The 20,912-nt window shown below is 45.8% G+C and overlaps 1 protein-coding gene across 3 annotated transcripts in view; it reads right to left on the bottom strand.

The window, feature by feature from the left end:
• The window catches only part of SASH1 (SAM and SH3 domain containing 1), a 568,634-nt gene that overhangs the window by 430,556 nt on the left and 117,166 nt on the right, over positions 1 to 20,912 (bottom strand). The window contains exon 1 of one of the 3 annotated variants that reach the window (XM_030198036.1): positions 12,014 to 12,872. The exons of 1 other annotated variant lie outside the window; for it this stretch is intronic. In XM_030198036.1, coding sequence (XP_030053896.1) covers positions 12,014 to 12,115 — 102 coding nt within the window. In that variant the 5' untranslated portion in view covers positions 12,116 to 12,872. Of the gene's footprint in view, positions 1 to 12,013; positions 12,873 to 20,912 lie in introns of those variants that run through there. One more of the 3 variants, XM_030198037.1, reaches the window with a different exon arrangement.

Here is a 20,912-nt window from a genome sequence, read left to right as displayed (position 1 = left end):
TTAGTAACTGCTACCACAGATGAAAAAAAACGCACCAATGCCAGATAATATTTCCAACTTAAATTGAATATGAATTATCAACATAACACAGTTATTGGTGTCCAGGATGTTCTAAACAGGATCTTACAAAGGGAATCTATAGAAAAGGAAATAGATGACTACCAAAAAGAAGCCAAGATTCCTCCTCTCCACCTCAGCCATGTTTCCAAGTCCTGAGTGATTTGATCTCTTTAGCTGTCAAAGGATACAGACTGACCAAGACAATGGTCTGTTATGTAAGGAACTAACCGGTTATAATAAACATGAGGAGCAAACATTCAATACATTAAATCAATGGTTCCCAAACCTGGTCTTGGAGGCACCCCAGCCAGTCAGGTTTTCAGGATATCCACAATGAATATTCATGAGAGAAATTTGCATGCACTGCCTCCATTGCATGCAAATCTCTCTCATAAATATTCATTGTGGATTTCCTGAAAACCTGACTGGCTGGGGTACCTCCAGGACCAGGGTTGGGAACCACTGCATTAAAAGGTTGCTGCATAAGAGATAACAATGGTGGATTTTCAAATTTCAAACGAATGAACCATTTACTTATTTATTGCATTTGTATCCCACATTTTCCCACCTATTTGCAGGCTCAATGTGGCTTACATAGTTTTGTTAAACATAGCTATGGGGTGGTGTGCCCCTTTTTCTAAGTACTGTGTTTGAAATCGCAACATTTAGAGTTCATTGTGGTTTGAGGGTAGCCGACTGGACAAACTGCAGCCATCTTGAATTAAGTTTAAGGGTCGATTGTTCCTGCACTGGACTCACCTCCTGAAGCAGCAAAATGTTTTTTTGTGAAACAGTGGTACCCTGCCAGGGGCTTTTTTATATAGTTCATCACTGTTACTTCTCAAGTTCAGTGAATTATGGAGAAAGTTAAAGAACCTTTGAAATGCAAGAGTTGTTGAAAGACTGTCATGCCTCCATTTGAACAGGAGAACCAACCGACAACAGGATTGGCAAGTTAAGATGCTTTTCCATTTTTTTTTTGTTACATTTGTACCCCCGCGCTTTCCCACTCATGGCAGGCTCAATGCGGCTTATATATTATATACAGGTACTTATTTGTACCTGGGGCAATGGAGGGTTAAGTGACTTGCCCAGAGTCACAAGGAGCTGCCTGTGCCTGAAGTGGGAATCGAACTCAGTTCCCCAGGACCAGAGTCCACCACCCTAACCACTAGGCCACTCCTCCACTTCTGTTTGACAGTTGTATATAATGGGATATAAAGTCAGGAACATTATAGTATGGTATTTTATTTACATTATTTAAGAGTGAAGTTACAGGTATAGTTTTTTGCACTTAGTAGAGGGAGGAGGTTTTATGAGGGCAGTCTTTTCTCCTTAGGTGGTTCCCATTCCTGTCTGACTATAAGAAACCAATGATAATACCTGGCACTTCCAAATGAAGCAACGCTATTAAGCACGTATTGATGATTGGGTGTTCCTGGGAGCTTTGAGGTTTAATTTTGTTTAAATTTATTGGGTGTTATAATCCCTGTGCCTTTTCTCTTCTATATTTCTTTCCACGAGACGTATTTCGCAAGCTGATACAATCATTGGTACTAAGCCATTTGGATTACTGCAATGTCTATGCAGGTTGTAAAGAACAATTAACAAACAAACTTCAGACCGCACAAAATACAGCAGCCAGATTGATATTTGGAAAACCAAAATTTGAAAGTGCCAAACCCATTCATGAAAAACTGCATTGGCTTCCCACCAAGGGACATTTTGCCTTCAAGGTTTGTACTCTTTTCCACAGGATTATCTATGGTGATGTTCCCGGATACATGCTGGACCTTATAAAACTACCACCCACAAACAGTACCAACCTATCCCGTACTTATTTAAATCTGCATTATCCAGACTGTAATGGACTTAGATACAAATCTACTTATGCATCCAGCTTTTCATGCATAAGTGCACAACTGTGAAATGCTTTGCCCAAAGCTGTAAGATCTATCCATAACCACCTTAACTTCAGGAAAATACTGAAAACCATCTTGTTTAAGAAGGCCTATCTCCCTGATCTAGATTAACTTTTTACTTCCTGTGACACAGCTAAATATGGACAAAACTAGACTTTTATCATCACCCCCTCTTCATTCTTTGTAGCTTATACCTATGTTTCTTATCATGCTTTCTACTTTATTATGTATCTGTAATATTGAACCGAAGCTTTTCGGTATTGTGTAAGCCACATTGAGCCTGCAACTAAGTGGGAAAATGTGGGATATAAATGTGCAGCAGCTTGAGACTCAAGGGAACCGGGTTCAATTCCCACTGCAGTTCATTATATCTCTAGGCAAGTCACTTAACCTCCATTCCCTCCAGGTACAAAATAAGTACCTGTACAAAATATATAAGCTGCTTTGATTGTAACCGCGGAAAGGCAGTATATCACATTCCATTCCCTGTCTTGGAGTGGAGGAGTAGCCGAATGGCAGTGCAGAAGGCTGGGGAACTGGGTTCAGTTTTCACTACAGCACCTTCTGACCCAGAGAAAGTCACATAACCCTCCGTTGCCCCAGGTACAAAAACAGATTGTGAGCCCTGTAGGGACTGAGAAAGTACCTGCATAGAATATGTCAACTGTTTTGGTTGTACCACAGAAAGGCAGTATATCAAGTTCACGACCCCTTTACTTTATATTTCCATGTAATGGTGTAATCATGCTGCCCAGTCTGGATATGAGGATGCAGCTTGGCTGGATTTTGCAGGGTGTGGCAGGCCCAGCAGGGAGAATCTGAGGCCTCCTGCTCTCTGGTGTCCTAGACCGTTTACACTTTATTCCCAGAAGACCGAATAATGGTTAACTGGAGCTGGCCTTAGCATCTTTGCAAAACCAGGCACACAAGTTATAATTTCCTTGCTCCACCAACAAAAACAAATCACATGCATACTTCTGTTTTCTTAGCTTCAGCACTGAGTTCTTCGTTTCTCATTCACACGTGTCCTTTCTTAACCAGCATCATTTTTCAGGATATAACACAATTAAATATTTTACCAATATATTCTCTGCAATTATCTCCCCATTTTCTCTGCGTTTTCTAAATAAATTGTTGTAATTCAAGGGCCCCTCGAGATGGAAGCCCTGGCACGATCACACCTCTGCTTCTTCTAAGCTAAGTGGAGTCCTCCAGCTGCATTGCTGCCAGTAGGGGGCGATGCTTCAGTGTTGTGTTTTCAGCCACTTGGGAGAGGCAGGTTCCTGGAGATCCTGCAGAGGTTGCCTGTCACTATATGATAGTGAAACAGCACCTCCCACACACACACACTGGCTAGACTGTAGGTGGAGGACTCCCAATCAGCTTAGATTAGAGGGATCAGTGAATCACACCCTCTTTGCTTCTCTTTTGTCAGGTCTGTGCATAGTGAGAGAGCGATTTTCAAAGCCATTTCCAAGGATAAACTAGTGCATCACCCACAGACAACTGCAGAAAAGGATGTATGTTGCCGGTTGTAGCGGGAGATACTCCAAAGGGCAGACTTAGGAATCATTTTCAGAAGTATGCATGCATTTTTTATTCTGAAAATGATTCCAGGAGCCAACTGGTGTGGATATTTGTCAGAAGGAAAAATTATGCATACTTTCACACTGAAAATCCAGCATGGTCCATGGAGAAAAAATACACAAGTACTCTTACTGTTATAAAATTACCCCTGTGGGGTTAAAGATGCTGGATGTTGCAGAGGCAACAAACAGAGGGGTCCTTTTACTAAGATGCAGGAAGAATTGGCCTTAGCATGGAGTGGAGGAGTAGCCTAGTGGTTAATGCAGTGGACTTTGATCCTGGGGAACTGAGTTCAATTCCCACAGCAACTCCTTGTGACTCTGGGCAAGTCACTTAACCCTCCATTGCTCCTGGTACAAAATAAGTACCTGAATATATGTAAACCGCTTTGAATGTAGTTGCAAAAACCTCAGAAAGGCAGTATATCAAGTCCCATTTCCCTTCCCTTTCGCGAGTCTTTCCAATGCACTAAGGCTATTTTTACTGCAGCCATTAAAAAAACCCCTATTTCCTATTCATTTCATTTCTGGTCATCCGCTATTGTTATCATTAGCATGCAACTATTTCACAAAATTACATGAGCGCTAACTGCTGCCTATTTAGGTGGCAGTCAGGGCTCTCGTGTTAACCACGCACTAATCAATTACAGACCTGCCAAGTCTCCTGTTTTTGCAGGTCATCTCCCACACTCCAGCCAGGATCTCCCGCTGAGTGACCTCCCCATCCAGCGGCAGCAGGAGATGATGTCTTATGAAGGCGCTTCCTGCTGCTGCCGGATGGGGAGACCACTCCTTTTGCCGCTGGGCACTGGCCGCAAATCAGCTGTGCTGGGGCGGGGCAATGGGTTGGGTTGGACGGAGTTGTGGCGGAGCAAGGGCAGGGTGGAGCGAGCCCTTTATCTCCAACTCAGTGGGTCGGCACCCTTGGCAGCTCTGCAGTTAGTATACACTAATGAGGATGCACTAACTGGTTAGCATAAGAATGTCCACTCTCCATCCCCGACACATCCCCTCAAAAAAAAAACATTACTAAAAAATTAATGTGCAAAATGTGTTGTTATTATTATTATTATTTATTACATTTGTATCCCGCGCTTTCCCACTCAAAGCAGGCTCAATGCGGCTTACATAGTAATGGGAAGAACAATATAATATAACAAATATAGGAGCGTAATAAAAGAGATAAGTAGGTAAAGATAGGTAATGTGGAAGGGAGGAAGGTGGGAGATTTAGTATGGAGCAATGTCGTCGTCTTCTGGATATGTTCTGCATTAGGCTATTTTTGCTGCATTAGGCATGCCTTAGCGGCTAACACAGCTTAGTTAAAAGGCCCTATTGTCCCTGAGGAGGGGGAGGGGGAGGAGTCATGGTGACATCTAGTGGCTGGATTCAGGGCCCATGATTGCTGGGTTCTGGAAGGAGCCCTCATGCATCATCCTCCAGCCTAGGACTGTGACTGAGGTTGGGGGGGGGGGGGAGTTTATAAGCTAAGGTAAAAATCCCTGGGTGGGTGCTGAGGTGCACAGAAAGGCCAGCAAACATTAAAGTATTTACAAACTGGGCTGCCTTTTTACTGGAGCAACTTTACTTTGACCGGTTTCCCAAGATAACAGTCCCTTCCTCAGGTCCAGAAAGAAAATGTGCACGTTAGAGCAAAAGATGGCATTCTCTGGATATACTGTACAAAAGAATCATGGATTACACCGACTTCTAGTTCCAGCCATTCATGCGGGCTATTACGAAAGCCAGAATGATTCATTTTAAGGAAAAATTAGTAAAATTCCACACACAGGGCAAAAGGCTTTGTGACTAACAGAATTTATCAGCCACTTCAAAGACTGCAATACCTTAAATGATACCTAGTGGAGGAGTGGCCTAGTGGTTAGGGTGGTGGACTTTGGTCCTGAGGAACTGAGTTCGATTCCCACTTCAGGCACAGGCAGCTCCTTGTGACTCTGGGCAAGTCACTTAACCCTCCATTGCCCCATGTAAGCCGCATTGAGCCTGACATGAGTGGGAAAGCGCGGGGTACAAATGTAACAAAACAAAAAAAATTAACATGTCTAGTTTCCATCCCAGTGAGTCCTGCAGGATGTCAGAAGGGATCAGGATGGGGCTGCAGAATGAAAACTGGATTTCGCTTTAATGAAGGATATGAGGTTAGGCTGGTAATGATTTCCACCAACCCCTCCCTCTTCCTCCCATGGTCAGCAGGAAATGATATATAAGAGCTGCATTCACCAAGTTTAACACACAGACATGGCACTCCTTCCAAGAAAAATCCCACCTGAAAACACAAAGCAATGCCTATCATCCTTTCTTACACAGCAAGACAAAAATATAAGGCAGCAGAACAGAACAGTTATGCTTGTGAGCCAGCTTTTATCATGTTGGGCAGACTGGATGGACCATACAGGTCTTTTTCTGCCGTCACCTACTGTGTGTTACTGTGTTAAGAGAAATCAGCTCCATCAGGCAGGGAAAGAAAGGCTTGCTTTAAACTTTTCTCTGTCACTTTACCCCCAACACCTCCCTGATATTTAATTCTCCCTGACCCAGAAATGATTTAGAAAGCAACTCTGGATATATCTGCATCAAAGGTGCTATTTAAAAATGCAATTACATTGCCATAGTACCAGGGCAAGACATTAAAGCAACACCCTGAGGACAGCAATTAAACACAGGGCTTTGAGAGCCTACAGTAGCTGAACTGGGAAAGGTTTATAGGTCACTGTAGGCTCACCCACCATTGAAAGGGAGACAACTGGGGGAATGTGGTTCAACTCAAGCTGTATGATTTCTAAAAACATATTTGTTAAAAGGAAATCAGAAAATCGCTGTTAGCTCATTTGCATGCGATTTCCCTCCTAAGGAGGGGAAGCCAATCGGCCAGCTGAGCATGCGCAGAGCAGCCAAGCGTTTGGCTGGCTGCTCTGCACATGCCAAAGATGGCTTCATACACGTCCTTCACTCAAAAAAAAAAAAAAGGACGTCCCTGACGAGCACTTGGACGTTTTTTTCTTCAGATTTTGAGATGGGCATCCTTCTCTTGGACATGTTTTTCTTACGTGCCCGAAATGACCACGCCGGAGAGAATCGGGGATCGGGACGTGCGAGGACGTCCAAATCAAAACTATTTGGACATCCCTTTCGATTATGCCCCTGCAGGTCTCTCTCAGCCAATCACAGCGCGTTTAGCTGTCACTGGCGTCTATGATAGTGGTTAACAGAAAATGAAGCAGCATGGTGCCTGCTCAATTTTTTAAAAAATTGTACTGAAGCCAAGATTTAGGGCCCTGTTTACTAAGAAGTTATAGGTGCGCAAACTTTTTAGCTCGCGTTAACACTAGAGACACACATAGGAATATAGGGGGTCTTTTACTAAAGCTTAGCTCGAGTTATCTGCAGCAGGGTCCAAAGGAATAAAACAGCTTAGTAAACAGGGCCCTTATTAATTTATGTTCCATTGATAAACCTTGCATTGCACACACAGCACTGCTATGCGGTTTACCATAACAATAATTTAAAAAAAAGATAATTTTGCATGAATGCAGCCTTTATTAGAATAACAAATCTCACCCCACAGTAGCTAAACTGGGAAAGGCTTATGGGTCATTATCCGCCAGATTCTACGTAGCACGTCTAGTTTTCCAAGCCAAAATCCAAGCGTATTCTATAACAATGTGCCTAACTTAATTAGATTAACAAGCTAATCAGTGTTGATAACAGCACTTAACGAGCAATAATGTGCACTAATTGACAATAATTAGAATTTACACCTACAACTCGCTAAATGTATTCTGCAATGAAGAGCACCTAAATTCTAATGCATACAGTCACAAAGGGGCGTGGCTATGGCTGGGGAAATGGGAGTTTCATGGGCGTTCCAAAATTTACACACACACTATTACAGAATATTCCCCTCTGTGCCTAAATCTACGTGCTGGTATTTACGCCAAATTTCCCTCTGTGTAAATGAAGGCACATAGTTCTAAACGCTGGGATATATATCAACTAAGCTTATTCTACATACCACACCTAAATCTAGGTGCAGCTTATAGAATACGCTTAGGCGGAAATTAATTTCCGTGTGGATTTTTCAGGCGCTAGATATAGAATCTGGTCCTACAGGCTCACCCACCATTAAAAGTCAGACAGCTGAAGGGAATGTGGTTCAGCTCGTTATGGAAGCAAGGCGCTGAAATGGCCCAAAATGGAGGAACTACACTCACACTTTCAGTTACAGAATAGCGCCTAAGTGTTTCCGTATGGATCTGAAAAGGGGGCGTCATGATGGAAGGGATATGGGCAAAATGCACGCAGTGTAATAGAATTCAGGGGATCCGCACCTAACGGATTTTATTTATTTATTTATTTATTTAGATTTTGCTCACACATTTTTCAGTAGTAGCTTGAGGTGAGTTACATTCAGGTACACTGGATATTTCTCTGTCCCCGGAGGGCTCACTATCTAGCAGGCAGATGATCAAAAGACCTGCACTGTTCCAAACAGCGCGGGGCTTTACCGTACCGATGATCAGCGCATTATCTCTGATCATGGGGTAGAAGTGCGGGTAAATTGTGCCTAAGCATGCGCTCAGCACAATCCTCCCGCACTTGTTTGACAGGTCTGGGCTGTCAAAAGCCCAAACCTGTCAAACACAGGGGCTGGAGGTCCATGGGACCACCAGGCCCTGACTACCCCTGCCCTGAGCAACGGGGGCTGGAGGTCCGGCAGACCTCCGGTCCCCCCGACGATCCCACCCCCCCCCCCCAGGTTCAGGGAGGGCTGGAGATCCGGTGGGTCTCCAGCCCCCCCCCCCCCAAAACCCCCACCAGCCCACCCCAACTCCCCCCCCCAGCGTTGTCTGATGATCCCTGGTGGTCCAGCATAAAAGACAACCCCCTCCCGGCCCCCCTACCTTAGTTGGAGGAGGGAGGTAGCCTGCCTCCCTTCTCTTCCTTGGGTTGACGCCGCCGCAAAATGGTGGCGCCCAGCACTGCCCAGTGTATTCTGGGATGCGCTGGGCGGGGCTACAGACTGGGATGCACTGGGTGGTGCTGGGCACCGCCATTTTGCGGCGGCGTCAACCCAAGAAAGAGGAGGAGGCAGGCTACTTCCCTCCTCCAGCTAAGGTAGGGGGGCCGGGAGGGGATTGTCTTTTACGTTGGACCACCAGGGATCATCAGACAATGCTGGGGGGGGGGAGTTGGGATGGGCTGGAGGTCCGCCGGACCTCCACCCCCCCGTTTCTTGCTGGGTGGGAGGGGGTATGTCTCGGCCACTAGACCACCAGGGACCATTTTCTGGGGGTTTCGGGGGGCTGGAGACCCACCAGATCTCCAGCCCTCCCTGAACCTGAGGGGGTGGGATCGTTGGGGGGACCGGAGGTCCGCGGCACGTCCAGCCCCTTGTTGGCTCTTGGCAGGTTTGCTTTGGGGGGGGGGGAGGGAAGGGGGCCTGCCAGCATGCTGGACAAGGCTCACCATTCCTCCCCAATGATCTGCAAATCCTAACGCAAGCTCAGAGCTGGCGTAGGGTTTGCCACAGCCAGCGACCCAAATTTTGGTGCGCTGGCCGCTGATCATTGGCAATGAATGCGCTGAGCCCTGTTTAGCATGCATTTGCATGCTACTTGCGCAAAGAGCCCTCAAGCGCATTGTTTCACGCGCTCGAGGGCTCTAATCATGGGGCGGTAGCAAACGCCGTTGCTAGTATGGCGCTAACAGCCTCTAGCGCCGGCGTTTGCTTTTGATCATCTGCCTATAAGTTTGTACCTGAGGCAATGGAGGGTTAAGTGACTTGCCCAAGATCCCAAGAAGCAGCAGTGGGATTTGAACCGGCCACCTCTGGATTGCAAGACCGGTGCTCTAACCACTAGGGGATTAACACCTGGTTTCAGGTGTTGTAAATGCTTGGGCGCAGATTCCGGCGCTATGAAGTGTTCTATAAAGGGCATATATCTCAGAGTGCGTCTTGTAGAATATTGTTCAGCGCTGATTTTTTTTTTTTTGGTGCTATATACCGAATCCAGCCCTTAACATGACAAATGCTGGTAACGCCCCCAATAGTTGCCATGTTAAATCTGCATGGTAACGCCCCCATATTAAGCCACAGTAACTGCAAACTTTACCAGTTTATTAAAGGGGCCCTCAGTCAGCTTTAAATGTTTTGGTTTTTTTTTTAAATCTAACATAAAAAATGTATCCAGGGAAGTGCACAGGACAAAAACTTTTGGTTTGATTGGGCTTTTTTTGTTACTGATTTTCGGATGGGTTTTCAGTTTATTTCACACGTTTTACTAAAACTTTTTCAATGTGCATAAGTAGAGAGGTGTGGTAGCCGTGTTAGTCCACTCTTAAAGGTTATCAATAGAAATCAAACAAAATAAAACATGGAAAAGAAATGCTTTGATGTCCCCATGCATACCCCTACCCTTCCACTCTGTCAGACTGTCAAAGTAATGCTTTGATGTTTCTCTTATATATACTATCTGCTACCACAATTGCTTATTTCCGATCTGACGAAGAAGGGCAACCTTCGAAAGCTAATCAAGAAATGTATTAAGTTATGTCCAATAAAAAAGGTATCTTATTTTCTTTTCCATGTTTTATTTTGTTTGATTTCTATTGATAACCTTCAATGTGCATAAAAACGTTTTAACACATCCTCATCGATGTACATTACTTCACAGGCTGAAGCGCATTTTTTAAGGCATGCTAATGAACACAGGGGCCCTTTCAGTTTTGCCATTTAGGACCTCTTTTATCAAGTCGCACTAGTGATTCCTGTGCTGTGAATGAGAGGAAGCCCATTCAGGGCTCCTTTTCCTAAGCTGCAGGAAAAACTGCCCTGCATTAGCAGGGGGGGGGGGAGCATTTTTCCCGTGCACCAGGGCCCTTTTTTACCGCAGCTTAGTAAAAGGAGGGAGCCATTAAGGTGGCGGTAAGGGCTCCCGCGGTAACCCGGCAGTGTGTGGCGATGCTCGATTACCGCTGGGTTAGCACCGCACTACAAAACAAAAACATTGTTCCAGCAAAATGGCACACACTCAAGCAAGAGCCAACACCAGCTGGTGCCTATTTTATAAAAGTGTGCTCCTCCTGACGTCAAAACCTGGCTAAGCCTCTGCCACCCACATTTAGCCCCCAATATTCTGTACCAGTGCCCAGACGTGGCCCAGCACTGAATATTGGGGGATAAAGGACTCAAATACAAATCCACCTATGCTTCTAGCTTTTCCTACCTGAGCGCATAATTGTGGAACGCACCACCAAAAGTAGTAAAAACCACACTCGACCACATGAATTTACAGAAAGCACTACAAACAGAACTGTTCAGAAGGGCATACCCCACCGACCCAACATAAAAAACCTGGACATCTGCGACACAACTTAACCAAAGATCGTAACAGACTTATCCTAACTCTTCCTTTCCCTCTCTAAGTTCTCCCCAATTGTCTTTACCATACATGTATCTCACTCTACCATAATATCACCTTGATATTAATTGCAACTTGTATTTGTTCATACCAAAATTGGTTAACGCCGATTACGGTACCATGTAAGCCACATTGAGCCTGCAAAAAGGTGGGAAAATGTGGGATACAAATGCAACAAATAAAGAACTACCGCTGGCAGCCACGTTGGGCTGGCAATAGTTGCAGGTTAGCGTGTTGTAAGCCCACGTTGGGCTTAGCAAAGCTTTGTAAAAGAGCCCCTCATTTCCTATAGGCTTCCTTTCATTTGCCGCGCCGGAATCGCTAGCGCGGCTTAGTAAAAGAAGCCCTTATACAATAGCACTTAGCACCGAAATCTGCTCCGTGAGGATTTACACCAGCTGTCCTTTCACTGGTTTAACAAAAAAAAAAAAAAAAGTGTCAAAACTACTGTTCACACAAACGAAGAATTAAAAGAATTTGGTCACTTTCTTTCCAAACTAGAAATACTAAAGCACATGGTTACTTCTGACACACTGCTGGTGCACAGCAGGCGTGAAGAGTTCTGCAATGCTAAACATGAATGTGCTACCTGGTGAGCGCAAAACACTCATTCCTAAGGAGGTCTGGTCTTCCTTGCCTTCATTTTTCCCTAACACCATTGCTCCAACAACCTTCTTTCTAAAATCAACTCAGTCTGGGCAGAACCCTACAAAACAAATAACGCTACCCTTCAGACTAGCACCGTAGATCTCCAGAGAGGAGGAATGAAATACTGCAGCAAGGTCATATGCTTTTTGAGCCGTACAAAAGTGAAACACTGGTTTCTGCACTACCCCACAAATATTGATCTGTAAGATGTTGCAAGAACGTTTCAAAAATCTGTACGTATCAAGAGTGGATGAAATAGAAGGGGTGATACATACAGATGCAGTCTGGACAGGACCCTCCGTGTCCAGACTACACAGGCACTGTATCATCCCTTCTCAGCTCCTGCATAACTCACCAGCATTCCCATCACATCTTTCCAGAGTCCAGAGAAGGCTTCAGACACCAGGCTGTCTGCCTGGGGTTCAGGGTCAGGACAGGCTGCTCCATCCTCCTCCATGACCGGGGGTGCTCCTGTGCCTCAGCGAGGGCACCAAACGACTGACAACTTTCTGTCAAAGGCTTGACACCTTCCTCCACCACCGACCACCGGCAGTAAACACTCTCCCAGGGTCCTTCTGAAGAGCTTCACCATGCCTTTGCCACCGGAGTTCAATCACTGCCCCTCGGCAAAAGGGTAATTCAGGGCAAACCCAGTATTTTGCAAGTGAGCTGCCAGGTTCTGTAAAGTCATTCCAGACCTCCCTTCTCCAACACCACCCCCAACTCCCCCTGTGCCTACTAGATCCAGAACTGTGAAGCTGACATTCCTTGCAAAACTTTTTTTGCTGGAACAGAAGCAACAGTACCACTGAAAGCAAGTCCGTACCACAATTCCTCCGTGGGGCGGCTTTAATCCTCTGAGCCACACTTCAGGGTATAAAGACAACCTTTCAGCAAACAAAAAGCCACAGTGAAACATAAACTCTTTCTCAAAAGGTGTATTTTAAGGCCATCACGGTGAGACAGATGCTTAGAGCTCTTTATTAAAATCTGAACGTAACCAGTAACCCCTTCCTTCGGAAATAAGCTCGTCCAACTTCACATGACTGCTCAGTCTGTGTCTCTCTCTCCCTCTGTCACCAGCAAAAGAAAGCTTTTAGCAACAAAAGGTACAGTGATGTCAGTCAGGCTCTTCGTATGGAAATGAGCTACAGGCAGGCAGAACAAACCAGCCCTTGAAAGAGCAGCCCCTGGCTTGGAACAAGTTCCCAAACCCTGAAGATTCAAGTTAGAAAAAGCAAAACGCAAAAACCTGCACTGGGCAGCTCATGCTGCTTTGCAAGGAAGGATGCAGGACTGGGACAGACCCCCCTGCCCCCCCCTTTCCTCCAGCTTCAGTTTACCTAAGTGTTCGCAGCTCCACCTCTAAAAATGTAAAGAACTTGTTAAGCCCGGGACTTGGTCATCTGCCCGCTATTTATTTTCACCCTCTCAAGCATAATACTTGGAAAGCTGAAACAAGCAACTGGCTGAAGGAACTGAGCAGCACTTGGTATCAATAATGGCTTTGATACACATCTGTGAAACTATTTGCAAGGTCAATGTTATGGTTGTGGCAGGTTTCACTGCACTCACAAAGACTAAGGTTCTGAACTGTGGAATTTCTGTTTAGAAGGTATTTAACAGGGTGTGTGCGCTCCAAGAAAAAGTTTATGGGGAGTACTGAACTTTCCTTTCTTAGGCCCAGATGCATCAACCAAACGTAAAAAAAAGTACTTAGCGAATTAAAAAAAACGAAGAATGCATTAAAAAAACAGCTCAGAAATGTTCGGTGCGGTATTGAAAAGTACAAGGTATCATACGTCCGTAATCCCCATCCGTAAAAGGCCCCTAAAGCATGCGCAGAGCAGCCAAGCGTTATGCTGGCTGCTCTGCGCATGCCACTGTCAAAACAAAAAACAAACAAACACGTGGCTCCCAAAATAAAAACAAAAGTCAAAAAAGGCCCGGGAGGGGGTAAAGGCGCTCGTCAGGAGCGTCCTGTTTGAACGGCCTTGCCCCCCCCCACCCCGTCCGAGGTCGCCGCTGCTCCCCGCATTATAAATTTAAAAAGCAAAACGAAGAAATCCTTACTTTAGAAGCCCCGGCCGGCCCCTTCCATTCCTCTGAACTCTGTCAACCCCACAGCTCCGCCTCCTGACTGACACCCTCTGCCCTGTGCCCCGCCTCCTCTGCGGGTCCTCGCCGCCATTCCCCCCCTCCATCAGGCCCCCGCAGCGCCTCTCACCTCTATGTGAAGACGCTGCACGGGCAAGAAGATCAGCTGACGCCTCTGTCTTCCATTCTTCCTTCGCGTCTCTCTCCTTTTGGGCCCACTCCGCCCCCGTCTGACGTTGGTTACTTACGTCAGATGGGGCGGGCCCAAAAGGAGAGAGACGCGAAAGAAGAATGGAAGACAGAGGCGTCAGCTGATCTTCTTGCCCGTGCAGCGCCTTCACATAGAGGTGAGAGGCGCTGCACGGGCCTGGTAAGAGGGAGGGGGGAATGGTGGCGAGGACCCGCAGAGGAGGCGGAGCACAGGGCGGAGGGTGTCAGTCAGGAGGCGGAGCTGTGGGGTTGACAGAGTTCAGAGGAATGGAGGGGGCCGGCCGGGGCTTCTAAAGTAAGGATTTCTTCGTTTTGCTTTTTAAATTTATAATGCGGGGAGCAGCGGCGACCTTGGAATGGGTGGGGGGGGCAAGGCCGTTCAAACAGGACGCTCCTGACGAGCGCCTTTGCCCCCTCCCGGTCCTTTATTTTTTAATTTCTGGATTGCTTGCAGAGGGAGCGTGGAGCAGCGGCGACCTGGGGCGTCAATAAAGGACGCCCCTGGCGTGTGTTTTCACCCCCCTTGTTCTTTTTTTTTTTAGTTCTACATTAGAGTTTTTAGCCGGAGAGCCCTAACGAGAGGTACAGACCTCTCGTTAGATTTCTCGGCGTTTTCCTTCGTTAAACCAATCGGAAAACGTTAGTGCATGTCATTTCAAAAGGGTTTCTACACTAATTGCTCATCTGCATTCCATTTTCGTTAGCTGCTACGGTCCTCGAAAAATGGGCTTTAGTACATGAAACGGTTGGCAATTTCTTCGATAAAGGGTGGTTAAAGGGTTGTTAACGTTTTGTGCATCTGGGCCTTAATACCTTCCATTCAAACAGCACCTGCAGTGCAGAGGGAGCCCCATTTGCAGCTGCTCTGGAATCTTCTGTGATAATACTTAACACTTCTACTCACAGGAGCCAACTTTTCAGAATTATTGGGGGTGCTAATCCCAGTGGAAATAACCCCTCCCTGGACACATACAAGGAATTCTGTCAATATTGGGAGTGCTCAAGCACCTACAGCACCTTCCTACTAGTGTCCTCCATGGATCTTCTGTGATAATACCTTACACTCCTACTTATGCCCTCAGTGGATCTATGATAATACCGTAAACTCCTACTCCTGCCTTTCATTCTATTGATGGCCACCTTTTGAGAATACCCCTGATCTGCCCATGCCCCTCCCATAGCCACGCCCCTTCTGGGTTTCTATGGAATTTGGAGGCACAGTTATAGCATAGCAGCAGCCAGAGGCCTGCAACCCCTAAGTGGCACCAATTAACATCAGTTAGCACCCAATTATTGATGTTACTTGAATCATTAATCAATTAGGTTGCGTGTGCATCCCAAGATCGAATGCGAATTTGGGTATCAAATTTGCGCGACCTTTATAGAATCCAGGGGATACAGGATAGATACATATATGCTTTCCTGCACACTGGATGGGCAATTTATTTATTTAACAAATTTAGATCCTGTTCCATCCAAAGTTCTGGGCGTGTTACAGAAAACATACATAATAGTTGACTTAATTATCACACACAAGCAAAATACAAGTTCAGATCTGTGGGTAAAGCTTTAACCATGGATATGCCTTGGAAAAATTGCTAGGAAAAAAACAGAAGAACAAACACCACACTACACAATGCAAACACAACACATAATGCAGCATACGTAGGCTGCAAAGAACACCTACTATGATCATTGCAGACCGTCCAAAACACAGCAGCGAGATTAATATTCAAAAAGTCGAAATATGATAGAGCAACCCCACTACTCATAATGTTACACTGGCTCCCAATCAAGGCCAGACTATTTTTCAAAACCAGCACAATCATCTTCAAAATACTGTTTGGCATGTCATTGGTCTACATGCTAGACATGGTCAAACTATCACCAAGAAATGCAAACCCAGGAACCAGAGGTTACCTACTACTTCACCCGCCCAACTGCAAAAACATACTATACAAGTCCACCTACACGGCGGTATTTAGCTACCTGGGCTCAAAATGGTGGAACTCAATTACCATAGTCAAAAGAAGCATCACGAACTACCTCCAGTTCAGAAAAAACCTACAGACCTACCTCTTCAGGAAATTCTATGAGTAAAATATGCACTTATCATTCTAGAACAACAACACCCAACACAACCTCTAACAGTAATGCATCTTTTCATCTAAGAAACAAAGAGGCAGATGCAGCAACCAAACGTAAAAAAATCTAAATCGTTAAAGTCCCTAACGATTTTAAAATAACGAAAAATGCACCAAAAAAAAAAGTCACACATGCTGAGATCGGTATTGAAACGTACAATGTACCAAAGAATCACAATACACATCGTTAATCGGCCCCCAAATCATGCGCAGAGCAGCCAAGCGTTATGTTAGCTGCTCTGCGCATGCCACAAACAGTCAAAACACAGTCAAATCACAAGCACATGGCTCCCAAATCAAATCAAAACAAAAATAAAAAAAAAGGGTCGGGAGGGGGCAAGGGCGCTCATCAGGAGCGTCCTATACGGACGGCCTTGCCCCCCCCCCGCTGCTCGCCACTTTCCGCCGCTCCCCCCACCCCGAAAAAGCAAAATGCTAGCTACCCCGGTCCCCCTCCCTTCCTCACTACTCTGTCACCTCAGCTCCGCCTCCTGACATCCTCCGTCCTGTGCCCCGCCCCCTTTTGGGGTCGTCGCCGCCATTCCCCTCTTCCATCGGGCCCCCCTCCCTCTTACCGGGCCCGTGCAGCGCCTCTCTCCTCTGTCCGAAGGCGCTGCACGGGCAAGAAGAAAGCTGATGGCTGCCTTCGCCCAGCTTCGATGGCGCGTCTTTCTCCTGCTGGGCCCGCCCCTGTCTGACGTCAGTAACTACGTAGGTTACTGACGTCAGACAGGGGCGGGCCCAGCAGGAGAAAGACGCGCCATCGAAGCTGGGCGAAGGCAGCCATCAGCTTTCTTCTTGCCCGTGCAGCGCCTTCGGACAGTGGAGAGAGGTGCTGCACGGGCCCGGTAAGAGGGAGGGGGGCCCGATGGAAGAGGGGAATGGCGGCGACGACCCCAAGAGGGGGCGGGGCACAGGACGGAGGATGTCGGGAGGCGGAGCTGAGGTGAGAGAGTAGTGAGGAAGGGAGGGGGGCAGGGGCTGCTCGAATTTTGCTTTTTCGGGGTGGGGGGAGCGGCGGAAAGTGGCGAGCAGCGGGGGGGGGGGGCAAGGCCATCCGTACAGGACGCTCCTGATGAGCGCCCTTGCCCCCTCCCGATCCTTTTTTTATTTTTATTTATTTTTGTTTTTCTGACGTCCTTTGGACCAATCACAGCGCTTTTAGCTCTGCTAATGCGCTGGGATTGGCTCAAAGTTTGTTTATTTTTTCTCTTAATGATTTTTCCTGCCACAGAGCTGACCTAACGAGTGGTCCAGACCTCTCGTTAGTTTTCCTGCCTTTTTCCTGCGTAAAGGCAATCGGAAAAGGTTAGTGCATGTCGTTTCAATGGGGTTTTCACACTAATTGCTCATCTCCATTCCGTTTTCGTTAGCTGCTGGCTTCCTCGGTAAAAGCTCTTTGATGCATGCAACGGATCAAATTTTCCTCGTTGGAGAGTCATTAAAGGCTCATTTAGCTTTAGTGCATCTGCCTCTAAGACACACCTTCTCAAGAAACCCAATGACAATTCCATATGCACTAATAGTTATCTTGCCAACCACTGTAAAACACAGCATCATACAACCTTGTAAATGTAATTGAATCAATGTAATCTCTAACAACTGTTAAATGTAAGCCACATTGAACCAAAACTCAAAGTCGCATTCTTATCTGTTTCGCAGTATATTTGTTTTGTTATCATCAATAAATGTATGCTAAATATAGAATTGATAAGGGATGTTAGTTGGGTAGTAGGGAGGGTGGAGGGGAGAAAATTAAAACTGTCTAGTGATCTTAGATCAATGGTAGGATTTATTGCATTTGTACTCCTTATCGAATTGTTGTTATGTTACTACTAATAAAAAGATTTAAACATAAAAATAAATAAAATACAGCGGCGACAAGAATAATACAAATGGTGTGCTAAAGTCCTTTAATTAAAATGTTCAAGAAAACATGACGACTCGGCACGGGCCGTGTCTCGGCTCAATAGGCATTTCTCAGGGGTCTTAAGGTTTTTATCCTATGAATATGTGAAATGTTTGTTCTCTTGAAACTGAAAACAAATACGCAAAAGCAGTGCCGTAATGAAAACCACCGCAATATGTGGTGCTCTTGCACGAAGATCATCGACTGACGTATCGAGTAGAATAGCGTTCCAACAAATTGCGCCAAAAGGAAAAATCGCCCACAGACATGCATAAAAATGATAGTATATGCCTTAAAAATGAGCACACATACAGCAACCAATCAAAAGTGGATGAAAAACGCCTCCATGCTAAACCGATCATGGCTACAGAAATCTACAAGCCCTGGCATCTGTGAAATTTGTGGTCAGGACTTAACACTGATGTGCAGCAGTAATTTACAAATCTGGCCACAGGACTCTATCTTGGGGCCACTAAATCCTTTCTGCAGCCAACCTCTCTTTTATACCTTTGCAGCAGATCTACAATGAGAAAAAAGAAAGTACAACCTTACGCTACAATCTACGTGATGAAAAATGAGTGTGTATACAAGGAAAATGTTTGTAATCATATTATCACAGAAGCTCTTTTAGGTCAATACTTGATGGATCCAAATGACTAAATAAGGGAGTGAGGCATTTAGATCTACCTAAAACATACAGGACTAGATTTTATGTTTCAACATTTTTTATTGATGACACTTCTAAATGAATACATCCAATAATACAAATACACCGAAGTTCAAAAAGTAACATGTACTCATGAAGAACAGAATAATGCAGTCCGTCAACATACTTTTAACATTTGATCCCCACCCCATCCCTCTATTTGACTTATTTAACTTATTTATGTTTCCACCTTTTTATTGATAAATCAAGACACCAAACATAGCCATTGCATAAAGTGTACAACAATGCAGACTACAAACTGCACTCCACCTAAAATGGAAGAACTTTTTGAAACAATTTTCCCATCATCAGTTCCCCTCCCCCCTTTTTCTCCCTCCTCCAGGACTAGATTTTATATACGGCGCCTGAAAACTTCACGCTAAAAAAATTTCTGCCTAGGCGTATTCTATAAACCACGCCTAGATTTAGGCATGGTTTATAGAAGATGCCTAGCAGATTTATAGAATACACCTAGCGGCCATGCCTGCGCCTAACTAGATGCATCCATTTACTTGGTGTTAATACCGGCTCCCTGCACGTAAATTTTCAGAATGCCCGTGACCTGCCCATTCCACACCCCTTTTGCCAGCTCGCATTAGAATTTGCGCGCACCACTTTATAAAATACGCTTAGCAAGTTGGGCGCATAAATTCCAATTAATGCCGATGTCAATAATTGCTTAAGTGGCAATTATTAGTGCTGACTGGTGTGTTAAGTAATTAAACTGTGCGTGCAAATCCGGAATACAACTGGATTTGCGTGCAATTTCGGTCACGCTATATAGAATCCAGGGGGGGGGGACGTATTGTATTTTTTCATTTGTAGATAATAGAGTGCAGTGTGCACCATTTGCAAAGATGGCACCCTGTTCGGGATAGTTATTACACATGTGTGAACTATCGGGAAAAGAGAATGCTCGCTTTGTATAGGGTGTGCACTCTCAATGACACAGCACCCGGAAAACTGCCCATACAAAATGAACATTCTCAGAAACAACACGGGAAACCTGGGTTGAAGTGTCTCAGTTTGACAAACTTTTAGCCTATAATAAAACTCAGGCCCCGATGCACAAAACTCACCATTAAGCACCGTGCATGTTTGTATCCGGTGAACTTAGCAATCTTGAAACAGTGATGATGCACAAAGGAAACTGCATGCAAATGAGATGCACAGAAAAGTTGTAAGCAGCTCGGTAGGGAAAGCGCCTAGGCCATGCGCAGAACAGTCTCTGGGTAAGTGTTGATGTTCTGCATATGCACTTCCACCTTCAAAGCTCAGCTTTCCACTCCTACGGTGCACATGACCAGCGACAACATTACATGTGTTTGTGTGTTTAAGCTTGCTTATTTCATTTAAAAGGCTACTGCAAAACAGTTTCAGTAACTTAAGAATTGGAGGGGGGCAAGGGGGTTACGTTTACAAAGAAAATGCTTTGTCGATGAATCGTTTGCTCAGTTTAAGTGGTTTTTTTTTGGGGGGGGGGGGGGGGAAGGTGTGTTTTGTTTTTTGCTTTGCTTACATTTGCTATCCCTTGTGTGACAAAGCCTGAGCAATACAAGTAGTCTATATAATCGAGGAAAATGCAGTGTAAGCAGGCTGTTCCACTAGGCAGTGACGATCCTAGGTCGGCTGCCACCCGGGGCGGATCACCGATGCGCACCCTCCCCCCCGGGTGCAGCACGACACCCCTCCCCCCCGGCGTATCAACCCCCCCCCCCCCCCCCCCGGGTGCATTCTTAGCTGCTGGGAGCAGCCGCGCGGCTCTCGGCTCCGCTGGCTCCCTGCTCCCTCTGCCCCAGAACAGGAAGTAACCTGTTCCGGGACAGAGGGAGCAGGGAACCAGCGGAGCCAACAGGCGCACGGCTGCTCTCTGCGCCCCTCCAGCGGCGTGCACCTGGGGCGCCCCGCCCTTGGTACGCCGCTGCCACTAGGTCATCCCCATACACTGACAGCTGCAAACCTGACGGAAAATTCTGCACATTAAAGATAGGCACTCAGTGCACAGAAATGTCTGTGCATCGCTCGGAGTGCTCATTTTAATACCAATGAGCTTGTTGTAATACAATTGCATAGGGCTATCGGTAGCTGCTATGGCAAATGGTAAAAGGGACGCAGAGAACCCCTTTGTGCATTAGATGCTTTAGACTGGCTACAACTGGTCTAAACTTAGCAAAAGTTGGAAGCACAG

The sequence above is a fragment of the Microcaecilia unicolor genome, chromosome 3 (assembly GCF_901765095.1).
Source record: "Microcaecilia unicolor chromosome 3, aMicUni1.1, whole genome shotgun sequence".
NCBI classification, from domain to species: Eukaryota; Metazoa; Chordata; class Amphibia; order Gymnophiona; family Siphonopidae; genus Microcaecilia; species Microcaecilia unicolor.
The sequence above is the reverse complement of the archived record's forward strand: the minus strand, read 5'-3'. Positions and strand labels throughout refer to the sequence as shown.